This window comes from Columba livia, chromosome 5, assembly GCF_036013475.1.
Source record: "Columba livia isolate bColLiv1 breed racing homer chromosome 5, bColLiv1.pat.W.v2, whole genome shotgun sequence".
Taxonomy (NCBI): domain Eukaryota; kingdom Metazoa; phylum Chordata; class Aves; order Columbiformes; family Columbidae; genus Columba; species Columba livia.
This window is the reverse complement of record NC_088606.1, coordinates 43,130,399-43,153,282: the sequence shown is the minus strand read 5'-3', so window position 1 is coordinate 43,153,282 and position 22,884 is coordinate 43,130,399. Positions and strand designations below refer to the sequence as shown.

At 44.2% G+C, this 22,884-nt stretch overlaps 3 protein-coding genes across 42 annotated transcripts in view; 1 reads left to right on the top strand and 2 right to left on the bottom strand.

The window, feature by feature from the left end:
- The window catches only part of MADD (MAP kinase activating death domain), a 74,265-nt gene extending 60,382 nt beyond the window's left edge, over positions 1-13,883 (bottom strand). For all 37 annotated transcript variants that reach the window (XM_065065919.1, XM_065065932.1, XM_065065946.1 and 34 more), the window contains exons 1-2: positions 13,730-13,883; positions 159-351 (exon numbers count right to left, since the gene is read on the bottom strand). In XM_065065919.1, the coding sequence (XP_064921991.1) occupies positions 159-220 (62 nt within the window). In that variant the 5' untranslated portion in view covers positions 221-351; positions 13,730-13,883. The remainder of the gene's footprint in view (positions 1-158; positions 352-13,729) is intronic.
- LOC135579661 (proline-rich protein 2-like) lies at positions 9,817-14,023 on the top strand. Its single transcript, XM_065065811.1, has 2 exons — positions 9,817-9,844; positions 12,945-14,023. Exons 1-2 carry the CDS (start codon positions 9,817-9,819, stop codon positions 14,021-14,023), a joined length of 1,107 nt encoding a protein of 368 aa, XP_064921883.1.
- A 1,830-nt stretch (positions 14,024-15,853) lies between these two features.
- NR1H3 (nuclear receptor subfamily 1 group H member 3) overlaps positions 15,854-22,884 on the bottom strand; it is a 30,116-nt gene continuing 23,085 nt past the window's right edge. For all 4 annotated transcript variants that reach the window (XM_065065976.1, XM_065065977.1, XM_065065978.1 and 1 more), the window contains exons 4-9: positions 21,371-21,579; positions 20,944-21,123; positions 20,417-20,516; positions 19,090-19,203; positions 18,146-18,240; positions 15,854-17,756 (exon numbers count right to left, since the gene is read on the bottom strand). In XM_065065976.1, the coding sequence (XP_064922048.1) occupies positions 17,610-17,756; positions 18,146-18,240; positions 19,090-19,203; positions 20,417-20,516; positions 20,944-21,123; positions 21,371-21,579 (845 nt within the window). In that variant the 3' untranslated portion in view covers positions 15,854-17,609. The remainder of the gene's footprint in view (positions 17,757-18,145; positions 18,241-19,089; positions 19,204-20,416; positions 20,517-20,943; positions 21,124-21,370; positions 21,580-22,884) is intronic.

Genomic DNA, 22,884 nt, shown 5'->3' with positions numbered 1-22,884 from the left:
ATCTTTCAGAACGTGCTCTGGCCCAAGCAGATGCCCCCATGACGACAGCATTCTGCACGTGTTCCTGGCAGCACACAAGGCTTCATCAGCGGATGTTGGGCTATTTATTCCCACTCTACTCCCCGAGCAAAAGCAGAGTTGAGGCTCTTTTACATTACCTGGCTCCAATGATCACAAGATAGTCAAGTAACCGAGGGCAGATTTTCTTTTTCTGCACCATTGTCCTTGAGGCCCCTTCCTATGTCATCTCAGGGAACTTCTGTTCATCAATCCAGCAGTCAATTATCCAGCCAGCCAGGGTCGACTGCCTTGGGGAACAGAATCTGCTTGGAACCGTCTGGCAAGTCCAACCTACCATCAAGAAAAACAAGAGTGTCAAAAGCACAATCAGGAATACAAAATATACAGAAACAACTTTATAACTTTAATCACATTCCCAAAAAGCCTCAGTGTTCTGTGCAGTCATGGCCATCCACAGATCTTTCTCTTCATGAGTACAAAACCACGACCACACGCCCACAAAAGCAGAGAGCTGAAAAACACACAAAAAAGTACAAGAGGTTCTCAAGGAAGATCACAGACAGAGCAGCGTATCACTGGCAAAGAGCTGTTCATGAAACAGAGGCAAAAGTATTGTTTAGGCAAATCCCTGGGATTCCTACAGTGCTTGGAAAGGAGCTTTAACTGGCCATTCTGTACAGTTAAACACAACTGAAGAAAAAAATGCAACCTGAACATTAGCTGTCTGATAAACAGAATAACTACAGAAGGGGTAACATCAAAAGAATTCCAATTTGATATAATGCACCTCACCTGCCCAAACCTGGATGTGACCTACGGCAAGAACAATCTCCCCAATCCCCAACAACTGCGATCTCTAACACTTTTTCTGTGAAGACACAGAACCGCAGTTCTACAGAATTGCAGTTTGCAATCACAAAAGTACTTCTTGTAAATCATACTGTGTCTTTCACTTACTTTAATCAATTCCATTTATCTGGCTTATCTTCACCATTTGCTCAACACCCATGCCTCGTACAGCTACTTTCTCTGCCCATTTTACAACAGAAAAATCCTCTTGGCACAACTGTTATTTTACTGCAGAATTACTATTTGTCAGTAACTATGCTTAATAGACATCCAGAATTCAGTAAGCACTGTAAAATTAGTCCTTCCAATCCTACCATTCATATTTCATTGAATTAATGAAAGAGAGGAAAACAAAAAATCTTTAAAAGTAACCCAGTTCTGTATTACAGTGTTCCCTGCCTACATTTGGAAACAATCTGAAAACAGAATTTTTCTGAAACAGAAAGTTCTCGGAAACTCTAGAATCAGAGACGCTCAAACTGTACTACAAGTTTACTGAGCATCCCAATGAAAGCACTAATAAAGTTATTTTATATTAAAAAAATGAACTGATTGCCTTTTGGGGCATATTCATAGTAAGGTTTCTATTTCAGTTCACGTTTACATCCTAAGGCCATGACATAATTCAGAGAATCATTATTACTATACTAAACTCCTTCTGTTCTGGAGCTCAAAGTTTAGATTTTATTTGTATAAAAGTAAAAGATTTACTGACAATTTGAAAGTCTCAGCAAAACTACGTGATTTTCTTGATGTTTCTCTCATCACTTCACAAACAAAAGCTATTTAAAGGTATTGTAACTGTCAGCATCTCGCAACCATGCTCGAAGTCTAGCAACTGAATTGCTTTTTTCCCAACCCTTCACATTCCAGGTACAGAGTTGGGGAATTTTATTCATAAGCCCTCCAAATACCAGAAAGAATACAAACACACAAAACAACTATGCATACAATTTGTCAGAAAAGGAAAATCACACTAGTCAGTATTAATTATGGAATAATTAACTGAATGAAACCCTAACCCTCACACACCCAAAATCCCGTATTTCTAAAAACTTTGTGGCACGGTTTTAGAAGATCCTCAGCTACAGTAGTTGTAGGTTCCTAAGTGACGGCACTATGAATTACCTTCTCTGAGCAGCAATACTTTAATAAATTATCTTCTGTGAACAACAGCAAAGCTCCTGTTTTAATGATATTATTGAAAACATCGTAGAATCTGTCCTGCAAGAGCTCTTGATCCAACGTATTCTGCAAATATCTTGGCGTATATAAACTTGAGAGGAACTAAACAAAGTTGGGATGATCAAGTTTATATTTTTGCCTTCAGTTTGAAGACCTATTTTGTTTGTTTTGTGGGGTTCTTTTTTGGTTGGTTGGTTGGTTCAGATTTTTTGTTGGTTTTGTTTTGGTTTGGTTTGATTGGTTTTCCAAATAGCTTTACCCAGAACTCTTTAAGGAACTCACTGTTCACTTATGTGTACAGCACGATGGGCTAAGTTACCACAAGGTAACCTAGAATTATTACTTTGAAGAAGTTCCACTAGTCAGTGGTAACCAAACATATGTTCTTCCTCTATGAGACTATTCTACCCTTCAGTGAAGGTGGGGAAAGTAAATTGCATTTACAATGGCATAAAAACATATGCAATGACTACAGACTACCTGAGAGGCTACAAGTCCACAACCTTGGCTTACCTTTCAGTAACTTGCCCATACCCTGTAGTTTTCCTCCTATTCTCTAGCCTGGAGAATATTTCTTACAACTGCAATCCATTACACACCTTTCTCACAGTTCTGCAAAGGAGGTAGCGAGGTATGCAACATAAAGACCTCCATCAAAACCTTAAATTTTCAAAAGAGTATCCCAGCAGACCAGCACAAGCAACATATGCAAGGCTTCCAATGACCTTGGAATGGCTGAAGCTGTGATACCATACATAAAAGATTGTCAGTTTTAAAAAAAATACCTGAGCACTTCCTGAGATTTCTGATTTCTACTGCAACACAGGGATACTAGACTGATGCAGATATTCTGCAAGGGCTTCTAGAGCCTCCTTTCCTTAGCTGCTTACTCTTAGCAGGCCCATAGTTACAGTGAGACATAAGACGACAAAGGCTCTATTTTGGAAGATGAAGTTTTGTTGGATTGGAGGAAGAAGTAGAAGAATTAGAACCAAGATTAGGTTTTTTGTCTTCCCCTATTCAATCTCTTGCTTCTTTGGAGATGTAATAAAGGCTGACGATGGCAATTAAGGAGCATTAGATCAATATTTGCTGGAACTGACCTTCCTACTCTTGGTTGGAATCAGACACCACAGCTGATGATGTGTATAAACCAACACAAACAGGCACTGCAGTCCCACTTCTCCCTGACTGCCAAAAGCTTGATTTCAGGCCAGAGTAATTCCCTCCCCTGTACCGGCAGAAGTGCTTGTGCAGTTACGTGGTGAACCAGATCGTGGAATAGATATGGACTAAAACTAACACCCTCTTCTCTCCTCCCTTGCCACTTTTGTTTTTACTAGGTTATTTCTACGACTTTGTTCATCAAATGGCCACACAAATGCTTGTGCAGGCCCAAAGAAAAGGTAGAAGTAAGCAGCTAAGGAATCTGGAAAATTTGATTGAAGACAACAAGATCACAGAACTACAGGCTGCTCTACAGGCAATAAAGAGGTAAAGCAGGTTCTTTCTCAGAGATTTGCTATCATTCTTCACCTAGCTCCTAGATTTTACAGTACATTAGAACAGAAAGAGATCAAACCAAGATACTTCCACGTCTCTTCCATGCTGGCATGTGGACATGAACTGAGACAGTATCTTGACTCTGAGATGGCACAGGTTTGACAATTATGGTCTCTCTCTCAACCTGCTTTAACTTCAGGTGGCTTCTTCTGAAAAGGCCTTCTGCATTAGGCTTTCTCTTTGCAAACACCTCGGGACCACCGCTTTGAAGGCTGAATTCTCAAGCAATGCTTGAGAAGAAACTTTATATAACTTCAACACAAAAAAGGAGAAAAACAAAGTAGTGAAGGCCACCACAGAAAGATACTGCACAAACATGTCACATATGAAAGAATGCCATAATTTAAATAAGCACTCATATGGATGGCGAACAGGTTGGTGAGAACTAGCACTACCCACGTACTGTAGCAGCTGCCAGCAATACTCACGAACCAGCAGAAATTGGCACAGTAGCCCAGACACAAATACAAAGGCCAGAGCCAGCACTAACCCACGGCCTACCAGTAACTCAAAACAACACTTCTATTACTGGTACTACTCTACACTTCAAAATTCTCCAAGCACCCACACTTTAGGTTGTATCACAATTTCTTAGAGGACAATCTGGATGATATTCTGCAATTTAAAGTCCTCCCAGAAATAAAAGTCTACATAAACACACACACACTCATGAAAAGCACCACACCACAGAACGGACATGGCAGCGTGAAGGAACTGCAGCGACTTCTTATCAGTTCAGAGCCATCTGTGTCAGACTGATACCCAGCATTATAGTCCCCAGAGACATGAATTGCGCAGCACCCTTGCCACATCTACCCCTTGGAGTCCCCAGTCTTTTTAAAGGTATCTTTTCTTTCTAGACACAAAGCTAGAGGCACAAAGTCATTTAGTTGAAGAATAACTGGAACACAAACTGTTAACCCAAACTAGCTCACAGCCATTTTCCTCACACAGAAGCTTCCAGTTTTGTAAGTCCAGCCTTACACTCCACTGTACAACAGTCAGCAGGTATTTCAATCACTGCTTGAAAAAATGACATGAAGACAGCAGAAGGTTATTTTCCAACAAGCAGATGTTAAGTTCTGCCTTCCCTGCAACTCTTCCATAGTTTAGGATGGTACAGGAATAAGGCTTCTCCTTTCATTATCTCCAACTTTTATCTGGTACAAGGATCATCCTTCACAATTCACCGATGCATGGATACCTTTATAACATAAATCAGGGTCACACAATTCAATTCACTAATGGACTGAATGAATAGCATGCAATGGGACATTAATTTCTAAGAGAAAGAGAAGAAGTTGTGAAGGAGACAGAAAGAATTACAGGACAGAAGCCACACGAATTCTGGTTCATTGAAATCTCGCCTTGCAAAACACCAGATTTCCAGCCATGTCCAAAAGGAACTAAATTTTCAGTTCTAAAATGTCCTTGGAACATCTTGAATTTCTATTTTTCCTCAGCCAAGACAGTCTGTACTCGGTTCAGATCTATACCCACTATGCCTGACCTTATTGCACTGTTTGCTTTGAACTCAAGATCCATACCAATGGGACTAAACTGAATGCTGAAACAAACAAAAATAGAGCCAGGAGTTTCAATGCCCAATTTTTGGTCAGTTTATGTTTCCGTTTCTCACTTTACACACCTTGAGTATGCTGAGACAGCTATGCACTAAGCTATGAGAAATAGGTGCAAGTACCTCAGGACCAACCAATCTCACCTGTGTGGCCATGAACCCCACTTAACTCACTGTACAACTGGCATCAACACAGTGTGAAGCACTATATGAACTACTAATTGTAGCTTTGACCTGTACTTAGATATTTTAATAATCTTTATGGAATCTTTACCACTGAAATTTGGGTTACTTCTTCCTCAAGTCTGTTTCAAGTGATTCCAACCATTATCTCTGGTATAGCACATACTACTTTGTCTATACTAAACTTTTAAAGACGCAGACAAGCAGTCCCCATTTCATATGAGCCATTTTACACTTTCTCTGCTTAGTAGCTATATTAACATTAAACACTGCTAGTGGTTTTATACTTTAAAATATGCAATATTGTAGGAAGCCCATTATCCTTATTATCCAGAAACTACAGTGGTTCTACTAATGCAAGAAACAAAAAATGCAGATGAGTTGAGAACATACCCCCCTTCTCCAGAGCTTAACAGAACACGGAAGAATTTCTGAAGTCAGACCTGGATGGACTTGCTATACTGGTGCAGCTGCTTTGTGTGTTACCATCCACCTTGGCAAGGCAGCAGTGCATGCCAACGCTGCGATTCTTACATACTAGCACTTTGGCACCAAAAAAGAAAAAAAAGAGGCACTTTCAAAGCATTGCAAGCATGCCTAAAGCATACAATGGTGTATTTATCTACTATGATTTGTCTATAATATAGGTGTGGTTCTATTAAATGCCATGGGATAGTTCCAAGCATAACAAATCACCCAGTAGAGAACAGGGCTGCAGGCAGTTTCTAAAAGCATCCTCCCTGGAGCGCACGCATCACTTGAGTCAGTAACAGTTCCTTACAGATAAAACAGCAGACGCATCCCAACTGCTTCTACTTTCCATCTATCTATCTATCTCTCTATCCATCCATCCAACCATAAAGCTCAAGAGAAAGGACAGACTACATCCGATTAAGGAAAACTAGAGAATGAATTGTGAAAACAGTTTTTGGCAATACAAAATGACTGGAAACCCTTCTGAAGAGTGATAATAATTTAAAGATTTCTTCCTTTCCCACTATTAAATTATATTATCTCTTTTCCTTCCGAAACAGTACTAACACAGTCAAACATCTTTAGTTCCATGTCCATTTTCCAGAGCAAAATGGAGATATCACGGATAGGGATGCTGACAAATAGACCAAACATGACCAGAATGAGTTCACAAATAGAAGTACCATGCCACACAGACAGAAGCCTTTCCACAGCATCACAGAGTGAAGCTGGAGTGATTTGGGTTCTTGGTTGCTATAGGAACAGTTTTCCCCGTCCTTGTCATATGCTGGCCCTTCAGCAGTGCGTCCTCGTTCCCCCCTGCTTCAGCCAAATGCTCGGCTAAGGCAGCCCGCTGTACCTGCAAGGCCATGCAGTCGCCACACATGCACATGCTGTGAAAACAGCCCCACAGGTAATCTGATTCAGATCAATCTCCATAGCAACCCAATCTTTAGTCCCCAGATCTTAGCCCGTCGGGGCTATTTATAGAGCAGCTGCAGCGCTCCCCCCGCTCTGCTCCCCCGCCAAAGCTCCCAGCCCTGCTACAAACAACCTTCACCCCGGCACAAGGGCCGCCTGGGGCTATGCCAAAACGTGCACCTCCTGGCACCTGCGGCCCTGAGCTAGATGACAGCGTAGCATCTGCAACACGCTAAATGCCTCCCAGTGGGTAGAGGTTTTCCATATCCACGAATACTACAAATATCAAAAGTCACCATTGCTCATGGAGAGCTGAGTATCAATGGCAGCTGACAAAATCCTCTTACCCGGGTACCCACAGGATGCTCCCAGACACTCGCTGACATCCAGTCTTGCGCAAAAAGGATGTGCAAAGTGTGCTAACACAAACATGCAATCCTAACTGGAACTTGTGGGCAGCAGAAAACACACAGGAGTGGTCCCAGCAGGACCTGCCCCACAGGAGCACAGCTGGACCCACCAGGAGATATTTGAAAACCACACAGCTGGGACATTCATCTACTAATTGTTTTAAAAAAAAAAATAAATAAGAATAAATCAAGACCAAGGCCCTGAATAAGCTGTGAGAGATAAGCATGAGAAAAAGAACAATATGTTATTACTGTTATTCATTTTATTCTACTACACTCTTGGGGAAAACCATCAACAATAAATTAATGCAGGAGAAACATCCAGCTCTACAGTATGCTACTTGCTAACAGGAAGGAGATGACAGATTTTTAGCCTCAGCCTCAGTTAATTTTGCACGCTTCAATTTAGGGTAAAGACCTTATTCTCCTCCCTTCCTTTACTGCCTGCAACACCTCTCTCATCATCCTCCCTGCAGCTCCTCAGAGTGCAGGGCTTGCAGAGCACTACTCATCCTCTTCTCACAGAACATAAATTCCGGCATAAAAACCCTCTGTCATTCTGGTCAGTTCTCATGCTCTACACTGTTTGAATTTAAATTCACATTTTATTTAAAAATAATCTCCATGGATTTGCACAAGACTACAGTAACACAGTAGCTTGGGCTCCCTGCCTGTCACTCAGGTCTGTCCTTTTTTTCCCCTCCTGGTGCAACACCACCATCGCAAAATACAAGAGCCTTCTCATCTGTTTCTACTGCATCAGCTTTTCATCACACCTCAAAACTCCAGTAGCAGCCGCTCATAAATTTTGCAAGGGTGTGGGGGGCAGGAAGTCAACCCAAAACCTCAAAACCTACACAGCACCCCCAAACTGAATTAGTCTCACCTTCTGCAACCACTATGGCACTACATTATTTTCCAAACCAGAACCACTTTCAGCCTAAGTTCTGAGCTGAGAAATTTTCCCGCTGCTTTTGAGCGCAGCCGAGACCCCAGCACCAACAAGATGTTTCCACTGCCAGCCCTCTGCCCAGTTCCCGTTTGAGAAGCAGGTCACAGTTCCCATAACATGGGCACCAGCAGGTTTTTTTTTCCAAAAGCCAAACACTGCAAACATACAGCTATAAAAAATTAACACAAAACAACAAAGCATGTGACACTTAAACTGAGATAACTGCTGGATGCAGCTCAACTGCTAAATTATTCAGGGCTCTCCCCCGCCATGGTGAGCAGCTCCGAGCCAGGAGCTCAGAGAAGAGGCTGGTACAAAAGGACAGCAGGTAGCAAAGTCACACTGCAGGCAAACAGCCAGGAGTGCACCAACGACTAGTGGTTTCTCCTCTCACATCGGTTTCAAGCTGTCCACCTACTCATTTGACGTGTGACATCACTCATGGCACAACCTCCCCCAAATACAGCCACACGCAACTCTCCTTCCTGAAGAGAAATGACAGGCTCACTGGGGTCCCCACAATAAATTCCAGCCATTTATAAGGCAAAAAAGGGAGACATTCACAACCAGTGTGGAAACACTGAAACATTGCTCAGGATAACGAGAGCTGGAAAATAAAGAGGAGTATTTGAAATAATCCAGTTATTTGGCTGTTGTTAGCACCATAGAACTGGTACTCGGAGCTTCACATCTGTTTTGCCTCACCTTAGAAACACTCAGCCTGTCTCCCCATCTGCCTTGTTATTCCTTCTCTCTGTGCACCTTCCCCTTCTCATCATCGAAACTGTGGAAATTACTACTCTCAAACTGATCCTACTATTAATTTTGGTGATAAATCATAGTACCAGCTGGTCAAAACTCAAAGGAAAGCAAAGCATTTTTTTCCCTGCTAGAGCTCTGGGACGTGGGAAGCACATGTTTGGCAGACTCACCCACACATAAATACTGGAGCAAAGAAGGGACAGGAACCACCTCAAGCGACTGTTAGGGCCAGTGAGTGACAGAACAAGGGGTCCTGAGAGGACCTTCTAGACAACAGCAGTCACCATGGCAAAGGAAGGAGGGAAAACACAACACCTGCTGGATTTGTCTGAAGTCTAATGAGAGAAAGATGGAAGAAATGAGGCGCTCTAGAGGAAAGAAGCAAGCACGTCCAACTCGCGGCTCCAGCAGAGCACAGTTCAACCGCTATCAAGCGGAAACAGACACAGACACGGCAGCAGAGTGGCTCACTGCTCTCGGGTGAAGCAATTTTGGTGAATACCCATTTCAATTCTTAATCGTCTTTCTCACAAAAAGGTCTCCTCCTCTCCTCCTGCTGTCTGATGCAGAGGCAGAAGTTCCCATCTCCCACCACAAGGGTCTTTCCAGAGCAGGTACAATACACACATTTGATACTCACAGTAAGAAATTCAGTTAGAACATCAAGGGAAGTGGGACACAACCCAGGTGCTGAACTCACAGACAAGACAAGGAAAAGCAACATATTAAGGAAAAAAATGCTGCTCTGCTTGTAAGATAACACATAGTTCCTGGAGGTTATCAGATACATTGCTGTCAATCTGGGTATCTTCGTCCCCTGGGTAAAAAACCCAAGGTTAGTTGCCTGATTATCACAAATATCACTTGGAACAACTGTTTATAAACTAGTTACAAAGAAAAGCAAGCAGTGCCTAGGAATGCAGCATGAGAGCCGCCTCAGCAGAGGTAATTCAGGCATATGCAAGCAGCACCTCTTTCTTTTTCATCACTGCAATGGTCCTGCTAGTAGCGGTGATTAAAAGCAAACACAGCCTCTCACAATTCAGTGGTTTCTGGGCACCAAAAGACACAGCCTCCCCGTCTGGGAGTTCTCCTGGCAGTTTGTGGGTTATTTCTTCAGAGTTTTGCTGGGTTTGGGGTTTTGTTGGCTATTCTAGTTCCAAGAAGATGATCGGGAGCATGTTTCTCAATCATCAACAGTAATTTTCATGTGGTCGTGACAGGTTTAAAGGCCTCCAGTGACAGATAACCTAATCGCTCTAAAATTATTTTCTAGCTCAGACAACAGAGCAAAGACCAGCTGAATTATATGGGCTCAGATACAGAGAGTGAACAGGAGGTCGCTGCAACAGTTCTTCATAGCTCCTGAGGTGGAGAAGAAAACGCAGCAAATCCTTCCATCATCAAAAGAAACATCACAATTATTCCACAGATTAACAGATTATCCCACTAAAAACATTCCCTTCTAACTGATGCCTCGTGCTGCTCATTCTTTTTTCACTTTGTGTCTCATTAGGTCACCGAAGATGCTTTTCCTTCATGAAAATTCATACCCTGAGATAGATGGAGATCGTTTAAACTGGCAAAGTGCTATTAATCTTGCATACCAAGCTCTTGTTGTTGTTTCTAAATCCTTTCCTCATTGCTGCAAATCCCCTATTAGTAGTTGCACTCTGTATTTTCTACTAGTGCATTGAATAACTACGTCAAAGCCTTTCTGCTGAGGGGCTGCCTGGAAATTTAATGCAGTATTTCTTAAATGCAGGCACAACAGAGCCAAAGGACATTTGCAGGAATTAATCTGGGTTGTAATATATGCATTGCCTGTCTCCAATTCCTTCCTAATGGAAAGTGAAACGTCCAACCCTGTACTTGATTTTAACAAAAAAAAAGAATCAATTTCCACGTTGTAAGCATGACAGCACTACTCAGCTAGTTAAAAAAACAGAGTGTGATGTGACAAGCAAGTCACTAAATTTTATATCATTTGTTATCCACTCTCATGCACTAGATCTCTAAGAGTATTTTTCCCCCAAAAATAATCTCTCTAACAAGCATATGGGGAAGAAGTATCAGAGAAAATCTATTCGTTCAAGTGTTGTAAATCAAAAACTGTGAAGAGATTTATTCCCTTAGAAATCAGCGGTACTTGTGACTTGCTAATACCAGAAATGTTCAGAAGTATTTCGTTTTTCAACTGACTCATTGCAAAAGATATTAAACGGACCAAGTTCAACACCTTTCCAGAGATATGTCTAGTATATTCTGTTTATACATAACTTGAATATCTGGTATGGTTTGAGGTGAGAGAGGAAAAAGCTATACATGATGAGGCTCTGTGACCCGCAACGCAAGAGAAAAAAAAAATAAACAAACACAACTAAGCCAACATTAATTTAATTTAGGAAGATGACATGACCAGTGGTTTGGTAAAAGCTGAGATGCACTGATGCCTCTACCATTTCTACTGAACCATCGATCCTGATACTCTAAAGCCTGAGAAGCTACTTTGGCTAGGTGGGCACAGCTTACTGCTAAAAATCCTTTAAACTTTTATTTCTCCGTCTGCAAAATCCTTCCGAAACAGACTGAAGTTGGATGCCTTGTTTGCTTTCAAAAAATTACAGAATTACACCAAGGTTGAAGAAGCTATTTGGCCTCCAGCATATTTATGTTTTTCCATGAAAACTTTGAAATACAAAACCTGTTTTTTGTCACTTGCTACACAGCCTGTGGTTCACAACCATTCATGGCTTTGGCAAATAACACAAACATCATCAAAATATATATTGCCCATATTATGCATTTTGTATGGAACACTCTTTCAGTGTGGACATTATTTTCCTTTTAGCCCATCCAGTAAAACTAGAACTGTTATAAAAGTAGTAATAATGTGGAAACTAATGCAGTAGGAGTAATTTGTTAATCTGGGAAAAAACCTCCAAACTCTAGACTTGCAATACAGCTGCAGCACCACTGGATAGGCATGTGCAAGATTGCAAGATCTTTATTGCAGAGAGGCTATTATTATCTTCCAAACAAAAGTGTTCTAGAGACCTGCCGATGATTTCCCATTTTATTAAACACACAGTAAGATGCTTAATGAGTGTATAATTAATTCCAGGGTATATTAAATGTGGTCCGAGGGCTATGCATTTTCTAACAATACAACAGTAAAGCAAAAGAACTATTTTACAGCAGGAATGACTGATCAGTTCTGTATTACATAACACACTACGAGGGGATGGCCAGATTAGATCCCGCATAAACTGCCTTTTGGCTGTGTTAGATGTCTGAGGTGCTCTCTTTGATGTGTCAGGACTGCAGATTTTCATTAGTGCTGAAAACAGCAAGTACCTCCTGTGCCCACCCAAAACAGCTGTCAATGTCCAAGCAGCGTGAAGTCCAAAAAATGAAGACACTTCCCAAATAACCTATATTTAGATGACTTTGGTTCGGTTATGTGACCCTCAGGACACCACAATACATCTTCCCTCCCCTTCCTTCTGGCTGCCAGTAACATCCTTTTTGCAGATAAGTGATGCTGCAAAGAGCACGGCAAGGACACTTGAGAGCACATAACAGAAATGCTGACCCAGAGTTGCACTGAATGTAGAGAAAATGGCTGGCTTGCCCAGGGAAAGCACCACATATTGCCAGACTCACAGTTCCACGCCATCGCCATGGGGCTGCAAATTTATAATGTATGTTATTTTGTGTATGTCTGAAAACAGTGTGGTATATGGGCGAGCTGGGGAAAAAGGGGAGAGAAGAAAGCCAGACAACAAATCCGTTTCCTCCAGGGCTTATCATTTCTCTAAGCAATGCTTTATCGTGACTCCACACAAACAGTAAGGCAGACCAAGCTTTCTTCCCCCCTTCACAAGAAAATAGAAATGAGCAACACGGCAAGGTGGTGACACCCATTTCTAACGAAAAAGTGCTCTTGATTTATAGGTCACTTCTTAAGAAATTGCCTAGCATAAAGTGGATTTCCTATTCTATTGTCTTGGGGAGTAACAGGATCTGCTGTTCACAAACCCAGGAGTAAAAAGCACCTTTCCAGTCACATTAGAGCAGCAAAATCCCTTCGCAAGCTGCACATCTCTCCTCGCCAAAGGGGATCGGTCCGTCCTGCGGGTCCCTGTCACCCGCCCTCGCTGTCCGGTCCGCTCTCCGGGCAGGGAGCCGGGCGAAGCCGCTGCGCTGCCGGGCCCGGCCCTGCCCGCCGGCCGCCCCGCGCCCTCGCACCCGCCGCCGGCCGAGCCCCCTCCCCGCCCGGGCCGCCCCCCCAGCCAGCCCCGGCGCGCCCCAGGCCCCCGCTCCGCTGGGAACCCGCAAGCGACCCCCCAGGGGCTGCTGCCCGCTCCCGCCCGGGGACCGCTCCGCCACGGGCCGGCTGCCGGCAGAGCCCCGCGGCGACAGCCCGGAGCGGCCGCGCCGCACAACCGGCCACGGGGCCGAGCGGCCCCGCGCACCCCGGAGCCAGAGCCCCGGGAGGATAAAGCAGCGCCCGGCCGGCCCCGCTCCCCGGAGCGGCGGGCCGCCGCCTCTGCCGCTCCCGCAGTGACCTTGCGGAAGGGCTCGCCGTACCGAGCATCACCTCAGCGCCCGGCCGGGCGGCTGCGGCAGAGCCAGAGGCGGGCGGGGGGGCCCCGCCGCCAGCTGTCCGGGTGCGGATCACCTCCGGCAGCGCCGGCCGGCCGGGCTCCGCGCTCCCCTGCCCGACCCACGCGTAGCGGCGCTGCGGCCGCCTCCCCGCTCCGGACACGCGGGCGCACGCACCGCGCCCCCCGCACGGACACCCGCACGGCCGCGCGCCCCGCTCACCTGCCCCGCGCCGCCACCGCCCCCCCGCGCCGCTCTGCGCCGCACGGCCAGTTCCGCATCGAGCGCCAGGAGCGGGACGCGCCACGGCCGCCCGCAGGGAGGGAGGAGCGGAGCGAACCACTCGCACGGACGGCGGGGGGACCACCCCACCGGCCTCCCGCAGGGGGGCGCTGCAGTGCACGCAGACGCGGGAGGGCGCGGAGCGCAGGCCTGCCCGGCCTCTGCCGCCGTCACGGGGCCCGCCGCCCCGCCTCAGGTGTTCCCGGGCACGGCGGGGGGCAGCCGGCCGGCTGAGGGCGGGAGGGAAGCTCCGCGGAGGAGGCCGCGGCCGGGCCGGGGCGGGTGAGGCGACCCCGGCTTCTGCGATTCTAACATTTCTGCCACGCAAAGCGTCGGATTACTGCTCTCTAACCTCGGCTCAAGGCAAAGCCTGGCTCAAGGCAACCAAGGGCAGCGAGGGTAAGGAAACGCTGCCTTACAAGGAGGAGATCCAGTGCTGTGCACTCTCACCCTGTGTGTACTGAGCTACTTACTGATTTGCTGCTGGCTTCATAAGATTACAAGAGAATTTGGTTATAAAAAGCTTGAGGTACAGCTTTTTTAATTAATTCCAAGTTCCTATAAACTAGTGCACTGCACAACCATATCCATTTATTAACAAAACCAAAATTACTGAAACTCAGAAGTTGAACCAGAAGTACTTCAAGTATCCCAACACTTTAAAAAAAAAAGGTGCAAAATGATGAAATACTTTATTTGATATTCCACATCCATACTCTTGTGCATTGTGGAGGAATGGGTATTTCAGAAATACAAACATCTTTTCTTCCTCCTCCTGTTGATCTGAATATTGTGAACGAACATTCACTGTTGCACAAGGGAACACTGCCAAGGACTGTAGTTCAAGCACCCCATGATTTCTGCAGAGGCAAAATTAGGAGAATTAATTCCAGACAGAGGGGGTGCAGAGACTCCACAGCAGGACTGAGTCTCAGGCCTAGGTAGCATTTTGCAAATACAAAAGTACAAAGGACCACTGATGTCAAGAAAAGTTCTTCCCCCACACCTGGCTTACTTGAGCTCCCTAGGCTGAACTGGGAAGCTGCTATAAAACTAAAAACTGTACTGATTTGCACTTTAAAAAAAAGTGAATATGAATATGTAAACAAGGGACTTATATTTTATTACATGATAATGAAAAGGGATGGAGAAGCAAGAGGCAAGGAAAATCACCATTTTCACCACTGCTATCAACAGCAGCAGCATGGGTTGTACCTTGAAAATTACTCAAAATTACATGCAGTTTTTATCTTAATAAAAATGAGATGCAGCTCATAATGAAGAAAATTAATGTAAAAATGGAGCTGCAGCTTCATTACCATTGCCTCTGCCTGTTGACAGCCTCATCTTTAGTAAATCCTTGGAGTAGGGCCCATCCACCCTCTAATCCACCCGGGCCTGGCTTGAACTCTTAAGCTCTGCTCATTATTTCCCACCTCATACCCTGCTGCAGCTTCCTATAAGCCTATTCCTGTTCCCTTTTCCTCTGGTTTAGTAGTTTCCAATTTAAATTTTATAACTCTAACGCAGAGGCTTCAGCAGAACAGCATGTGGCGCGGAGCCTTGCTGAGCTGACAACTGCTTTCCTTTCCCATTGCGGCAGAGGATTCTGCACAGCTCTCTGCTTCTCCTATGCTGATCATTTCTGCTGTATTCCTGCTGAAATCCACTCAACAGCCAGGGGAGCACTGGACTCCCATATTAATTTTGGCAAGCCATGATATGCAGAAAATGGAGTAGAGCACATGGAATAAAAGGGTTAAATTCTGCGTGTAGTTGTACAAGTCAAAGTGAGGTATGTATGGATAATTTATGCTCTTCATGACATGCACTTAAATCCACTTCACCTCTTTGCCAGCTCTGGCACAGAGCAAGGTGCATACCAAGCTAAAAACCTCATACTAGACCCAAAGAAACTGCCTGTGGTTGCGCTGCTATTTCTTTTTCACCACTTCTTGCTTCTCCCCAGCCTATACAGTCACTTTCGTATCAGCTTTGAGCTTGTTATATTAAGGACTTAGTACACCCTCCTCCAGTCTAATGACAGCACAGAGAACATAAAAATCCTGTATTAGGCTTTATTCTTTTATATAAACATTAACATTTCTCAAACAGATTAGTTAAAAATACAGATTTAAACAAGAATTTTTGCAATTGCAATGAGTTATAAAAAACAACAGATTATTTTACAGATTGTTACAAGTGCTTTACAAAGGTGCAGAGTGAAGGCCAGTGGCAGGGGACCAACCTCAAGTGCAAAATGGACACGATACCCTCACCACGGGCAGAGCGCTCAGATACACAGCCAAAAAAAAAAAAAAGAGCCATGTGAACCTAGACTCTTGGGATGCTCACCGGGCAAGCAAACATAGACCCCTACGACAGAGAAGACTCATGAGACCAAGCTACCAGGATCCTTAAGGTTACATCTCCAAGATCAGCCATAAGATGTTGTTTCTTGGAAAATAAGGAACATGTTTTACAACAGTATATTCTGTCAGACAAAATATTGCTGTAAATCCTAGAATACTTACGAATGTGGATACTTAAGAACTTGGGGCATAAATCCAGTGTGGATCTCACAGTGCCCAAAGTGAAGAAAGGATACAAGACCCAAGTGTCCTTCTAAAGCAGTAGGCTTTCCTCATACAGGAGGGACCTCCGTGACCTCCCATGACCATCACTAAAACCTTGAGCAAGTACCTTGGAAAGACTTTGGCAAAAGGAAGAAGATGCAAGGGGATCTGGTTACACCCAATATTCCCACAGCACATGATCTGAGAGTTGTGCAGCCCAAAGCTTACACAATGCCCACCTATTTCATTAAATGCAATGTGTCCTCTCCTTGGCCAATACATCTTCACACCCACCTTGGAACACATGCCACATGCTCCAAATTCTTGGATGTTTTTGAGATCCTTCCACCACACCTACCTAGCCTAGGTAACAGTCCTTCCCACCTATCTTTCTATTCCACCCCTAAAGATAAAAATCTATGCCCTGATTCATTTTGAACTACAGTTTTCCAGCTGCTAGCACATCAAAGGTAAAGTGAACTGGCTGAGAACCACGAGATACAATTGCAATGTATTACATTTTAAAATCCACTAATTTATGCCTGACCTCTTTCTGATGTACAAATGTTCCCTACCCAGGGGACCTCCCTGTTAGACAAAGGTCACTACACATTAGAGGAATCCTTTCTCCAAAGGAGGGCCAGAATGAAAGGGCAGCTCTAGAGATGAAGTCTCATAATGAAGAAATACCAGCTACTTCTCTTGGAATCGTTGTAAAGGGCAGCAGATAGAAGAGATTTTATTTATAGGAAACCCAGTGAAATCCCCAGAACATCCACATTGACTTCCCTGAGCTCCTCAGATCCAGGTACACTGGGGACCCTGCAGAAACCTTTTGAGCTGGGTTACTCTCAATAGAGAGGGTTTGGCAAGTTCCTGCAAATTCATTTTCATAATCAACACGAGAGGAGAGGATCAATGGGCAAACCCTCAGGACACGCTTAGAGAAAAGAAAGACTCTGAAGAAAGAGGAAGGGGTGGGGGGGAAGGTCTTCATTTCTACTGTTTTCTGATGTTTCACGTTATTCCTTTGGGGTATGAGCACTACATCGAAACCAACCCCCCATCTGATCTACCCAGCTGCCTTCTGCATCATCTCATGACAACATTGAAACCCCAGGCTCATCACTCCCTGCACTGCCTAGTCCAGAGTTCAGTGCTTTGGAGAGGGGAGGCTGGCTTCTCGTTAGCGAAGGCTGGGAGATGGCATTATGTCAGCACGTCAGTGCCCTGGGAACATGCGGTCACTCATGCACATCCCAGATTTCTGAGAGCAGGGGAGGGAGTTTCTTGTCCTGCAGCCGAAGGGCAAACACCTGTTCAGAATGGACACTACTTAGCGTCCGAAGACTGACCAGCTTCATTAACATCCGTGGAAACATCAGGCGGTCCTGCAGGGTCAGACAAACAGACAGCTGTTACTAAATTTGCGCTAAAACTTCAAAAAACCCAAACAACTTACCGCACCGGATGATGCGCTGTAACCACAATCCTGATTTCTCTCAAACCCAGCATTGTCCGGAATCATGGAAGAACACAAATACTAAACTATGTCCAAGACTCCAGGCTTTCCGTGCTGGCTAAACTATGGAACAGGACAGCAGGCTGTGACAGCTCACAAATCCTGCATTTACAGCAGTTGCCAAACAGCCACAGAAGGGAAGAACACGACAGTATAGGCAGCAAGAGACCTGTTACAAACAGTATTGCAGGAACTGTGCCTGCACAAACACAAAATTAGTTTGCATCATCGCTGGGGATGTTCTGGTCAGGCACTTACATTTGGTCTGTTGATGCAAATATAAGAATGAAGAGCTTCCACATAGGTGTGCTGCAGCCTTTCCACCAGGGACTGGTCCTGCACATTCGGTCGGTCTGCCAGAAAGCAGGTTAGAAGTGAGCAGATTGCCACAGGCAGCTTCACTGGAGTTGGCATCCCTGCCTCACCCCGGTCCCTCAGTATGGTCTCTGCCCAAAACCTCATCTAGCATTCACCCAGCACAGCTGGGAGTCACCCGTGACTGCAGCAACTACATCAGTTTTCTGTAACTGCTCTTTCTCAGTCATGTCTACTGCACACGGGGAGTCTGATCAGACTCCTATAGACGTGGAAGGTTAGAGAGACCAAACAGCACTACCTAATGTGTTTGGTCTCACTTTCCTGTCCCAGTGAAGATAAGAAGCTGCCCATTCAGGAGGGAACAGGAAAGTCTCTCCAGCAGTTGAGCCAGTTAGAAAACAGGAACAAAGAAAACAAAACAAAACAAAAACCAACAAACCTTTCAGGTCACAAGACAGAAACAGAAGTAGAGAGTAGAGGTGGTTTCTTTGCAAAGCTCTGTCCTGGCCCAGAGCCATACCAGTGTCACCTCCAGAGGATCTTCACTTGACCACTAGATGTCACACGTGCTGCGTGACCCACATCACACCAGGGAAGTGCCAAGTACGTGAAGGGGATGGGAAAATAGCGATTGCTAAATGAGGAAGGTAAATACTGGCTATTTTTTCTATATACCTTTCCAGTAGTGGGAAATCTGATTTGCTCTGGAGGCAGCACTACGAAATTCAGAATATAGTGAATACCCCAAGCAGAAGTAGTAATACTTTGTCACTAGACCCTATACACTTTCTATTACTCCTTTTCAGCTTGTGACCTTCTTTAATTCTACTTTCTTTGCCCTCTGACTGACTGCTGCAGCTCTTCAGATCTCCCTGGATGTTTACCTGCAGAGAAAATGTTGATGGCGATTAAAAGTGCATATTCAGCATCATTGAGCTGTAGCTCATTCATTCCCTTTGAGAATTCAAAGATGGGGTTAATGAATTCAAACTGCAGACCTGCAATGAACAGAAGAGAACAAGGTGAGCCAGTGACAACGGTCTCCTCTCTCTCACAGAGTAAGCTGCCAGAAATCCACTGCAGTACACCAGAGAGCAGGGAAGACAGGCAGGGAAAACCCTTTACATTATGTTTCAAGTGTGACTGAAACCTCCCTTTTACATCCCACCACTGCTGGTGAGCACCAACAACAGTGGCTGAGGAGTTGGTCTCTAAGTGTAAAATTATGCTATTTCTGGGTTTTCTTAGAGCCTTAAATGCCCCACAGCACTGTCCAATCAGGTCTCTTTGTGCTATGTGTCATACAATCGTGTTGAAAACTCTAGGCCTTTTCCCCAAAATAGCATCCAAGTCTCTAATTTCCTACAGTACAACTGCATCAGAGAAACATGAACAAGATGGAGGGAATCCTTCTGGCTACCTGCTTTTTGCCTTCCTAATAAAAGGCTATCAGGAAGAGCAAAGGGAAAAGTTTTATATAAAAGCCACCTCAAGTATAAATGGTTAAATAGCTACCTAGCTACCCAAGGAATTTAAAAACAAACAAAAAGTATCAAAAAAAAAAAAAAAAAATCACATGAAGGGCAGCCAAAGTCTTATTTTCAGAACTGCTGAAGCTACATACTTCCTGTTACTTCATCTGAGATTACAGCTACTCATTGCTCCTGGAAAAAGAGACTTCAGAAATCACTTCACCACAGACCATCATATACTGAGCTGATAACACGTCTAAAGCACTCTGCAGTGATCTTCAGTGCGTAGTACAGACTTCATATCAACTGCAATGTAATCACACTAATGCCATCACTCAGAGCATGCATCTAGATCAGCAAGTGATACACTTGCAAAGGAGAGAAGACTGGGCTTTGATTTGTTGTGATCTGATACCAGCAAGGAAGTTGACACCAGCTACTAGCCCTAAGTGCACTTACAGCAAGATTTTCATGCTGTAAGAGTTCAAATTTTCCAAAGCAAGTTCACACCCCTCCCCCTCCACCCCCCAAAAAGAAAAATGAACTGAGCTAGTATCATATGTTAAAAGAAAAAAGAAAAAGTTTGTAGGGCTATTGGTCTGGTCCAGTCTGGTCGTGTTCTAAACTTCTCAGCTGACTTTACCTTTAAGGCCCCACATACGATGTGTAGCAGCCCACAATGAAAAGGAAAAAGATGAAAGGACACAGGGAAGGAAGAAACACCTGTCTAAGGCACCACCTGCTTTGGCGAAGTCATCCCGATTATAGCTCAGATCCTTAAGAAAGGTGATGCTCTCAATCTCTGGATTGTAGCGCCGAGATGTCTCCAACAACATCACCTGAAACCAGAAATAGATATACTTGATTTGAAAACAGGAAAGAACATTACAACATTGATAATTTGCTGAGTGTTAGAGCATCTCTGAAAACACAAAACCAAACAAAACGCATACATACCACACACCCCAAAAACCCCAAACAAAAACGACCCAAGCAGTTTCTCTCAGAGAGCTTAAAAATTTCAAGGTAAATTCTGCTGCATCCATTGCAGTGCTGGCTTCTGGGAAGGCAGAAATACCTGCTTGCCACTACCAAGGCTCTTGCCTCATTCTCCTCCACAGCCCTTTGCCAGTACAGCCTGGCGCTGCAGTAATAGTCCCATAGCTAAGGTCCTTCAGCCTGCCATCCCAAAACCTGTTCTCTGGGTAGGTACTCCAAATTCTTTCATCTCTGCTACTACATGTTGTGGTGGAACAAAACTCTCACCTCTATGGTAGATGTCTTCAATAAAGCAATCTGATCTTCCCTGGTGAGCTCCAGGAAGCCAGGCAGTTGCTTGGCAAAGTCCACAATCTCTTGCACAGAAATAATTGCAAGTTCTGTAAAGTGAGCAAAACGCTGCTGCCTTGCTTCACGGTTATTAGGGTCAGGAACTTGGGGCCACGGCTGTAGGAATGGGATGAGACAGCATTTATATGTGGAAGATGGAGCCAGGGCAGAAAGATGAGAAGATTAAGTGAACAGAAAGAAAATGAGATACATTGGAACATCATCTTTTGCTATTCTTTACATAACTTCAACCCACAGATGTAACGCCTAAAGTATCTCTCGCTCTCCCAAATAATTTACCCACAACCTTGGCTCCCCAAACTCCACTTTTTTTTTATTTTGGGTACAGTGGTAGAGTTTTTACCGTCACTTTGAGCCTGTCTGTGAATGAGCGCTGGTTGCACTGCTGCTGAGCGGCCACAAGCTTTTCTATCATGCTCAACTGTTCAGGCGTCAGTTCATGGGAAGGGCTTGGCGGATTTGGAGGGTTTGGACGCACCACAACTGTCCGAGCCTGATCATCTTCCTGCTTCTTCAGTTTTTTCAGTCGGATCTGTTCTTCAGACAAAACATCTAAAGCAGGAATAGCCAGAGATCAATCATAGCACAGGAGCACACTGGAAACCACAACTAAACACAGGGCAACATGCTGTGGATGGAGAAGCAGAGATCACAGCTGCCTGTATGTAGTATATCAGCGTGTACACCAACACACACAGTGATACTTATCATTTGTTTCTTCCTCTTTTCCCCACTTAAGTTGTTCCATTGCCTTTCTTTTAATCACACTGACATACAAATTGTTCACAAAGGACAGATGCTCCCTTCATGATGCACTGCAGATCTCAGAAAGACGACAGCAACTTTCCCCATTGAGCAATTTCCCAAAATGTCATAACATTCCAACAGGTGCTCTCTTCACATGCCATGGCATGTCCATTGTGTTTTATATTTGTTGTATCTTTTTCTGATGTTGCTAAATTAACAGCTTCTGTCATTTCATGTTCCTCTTGAGAGGTCAGTACAGAGTGAAAGGACAATTCTCTACACAGCCCATCTGCAGCAGACTGTGGAGTACTAACACACCACAAGGTGAGTAACAAAAGAAAAACTTTGTATAAAATGTACAGAGGACTACAAGACCTTCAGGAGTAGGGCTAGAAGTCTTCTTCAGTCACGAAATCACAGAATATGTCATTTAGATGTACTGTTGTACGGAATAAAACAACTCAAAGGTCTGTGTTGTGAAAAATATGATTGGACCAACTGCTTATCAGCTAATTTACAGACAAAAACCTGTTAAGAGCCTGTAACTATGTTAACTGAAGAATTCACTGATTTCAATGTAGAGGTTTGTTGTTTTTTTGAAGTCAAAGCTGCCAAAACTCTCCGCAAGCTGCATTCAAAAAAAGGAAACCACCAAACATACCTGGATTCAAGTATTATCTTCAAGAGAATCACCCTATGAGTTAGTGATGAATAAACAAAGAGCAGAAAAGGGACTGGAAAGAAACCATATCTTCAGGAACAAAGTTTAAGAAAGTAAACCTTGACTTCACAAACAAGATTTAAAGAGTGATGAAAGCTTCTTTGGCCATGTTTTATGCACGGATAACAAGGAAACATGGCTGCTGCATGGGAAGGCAGCTCCACAGCTGAGCAAGTACATACTTGCTCTTTTCAAAAGAATCACATTAAACAAGAAGACAAGAAATGGAAAACTACTGTGAAAGCATTCTGAAATGGACAGTCCACAGGACTTGAGGGAACGACAAAGAACACAGGACTTTGAAGCTGCGGGTAAACTTATCCCTGACTTCCAACAGGGAAGATGCGTGCTCAGGTGCACACACACAAAAATTACAATTCTAACAGCAA

Coding starts and splice junctions, on each gene's coding strand:
- LOC135579661 (XM_065065811.1), top strand. CDS start 9,817: ATGCAGCATGAGAGCCGCCTCAGCAGAG. Junction 9,845..12,944: donor TGAGAGCCGCCTCAGCAGAG/GTAATTCAGGCA, acceptor TCACAAACCCAG/GAGTAAAAAGCACCTTTCCA.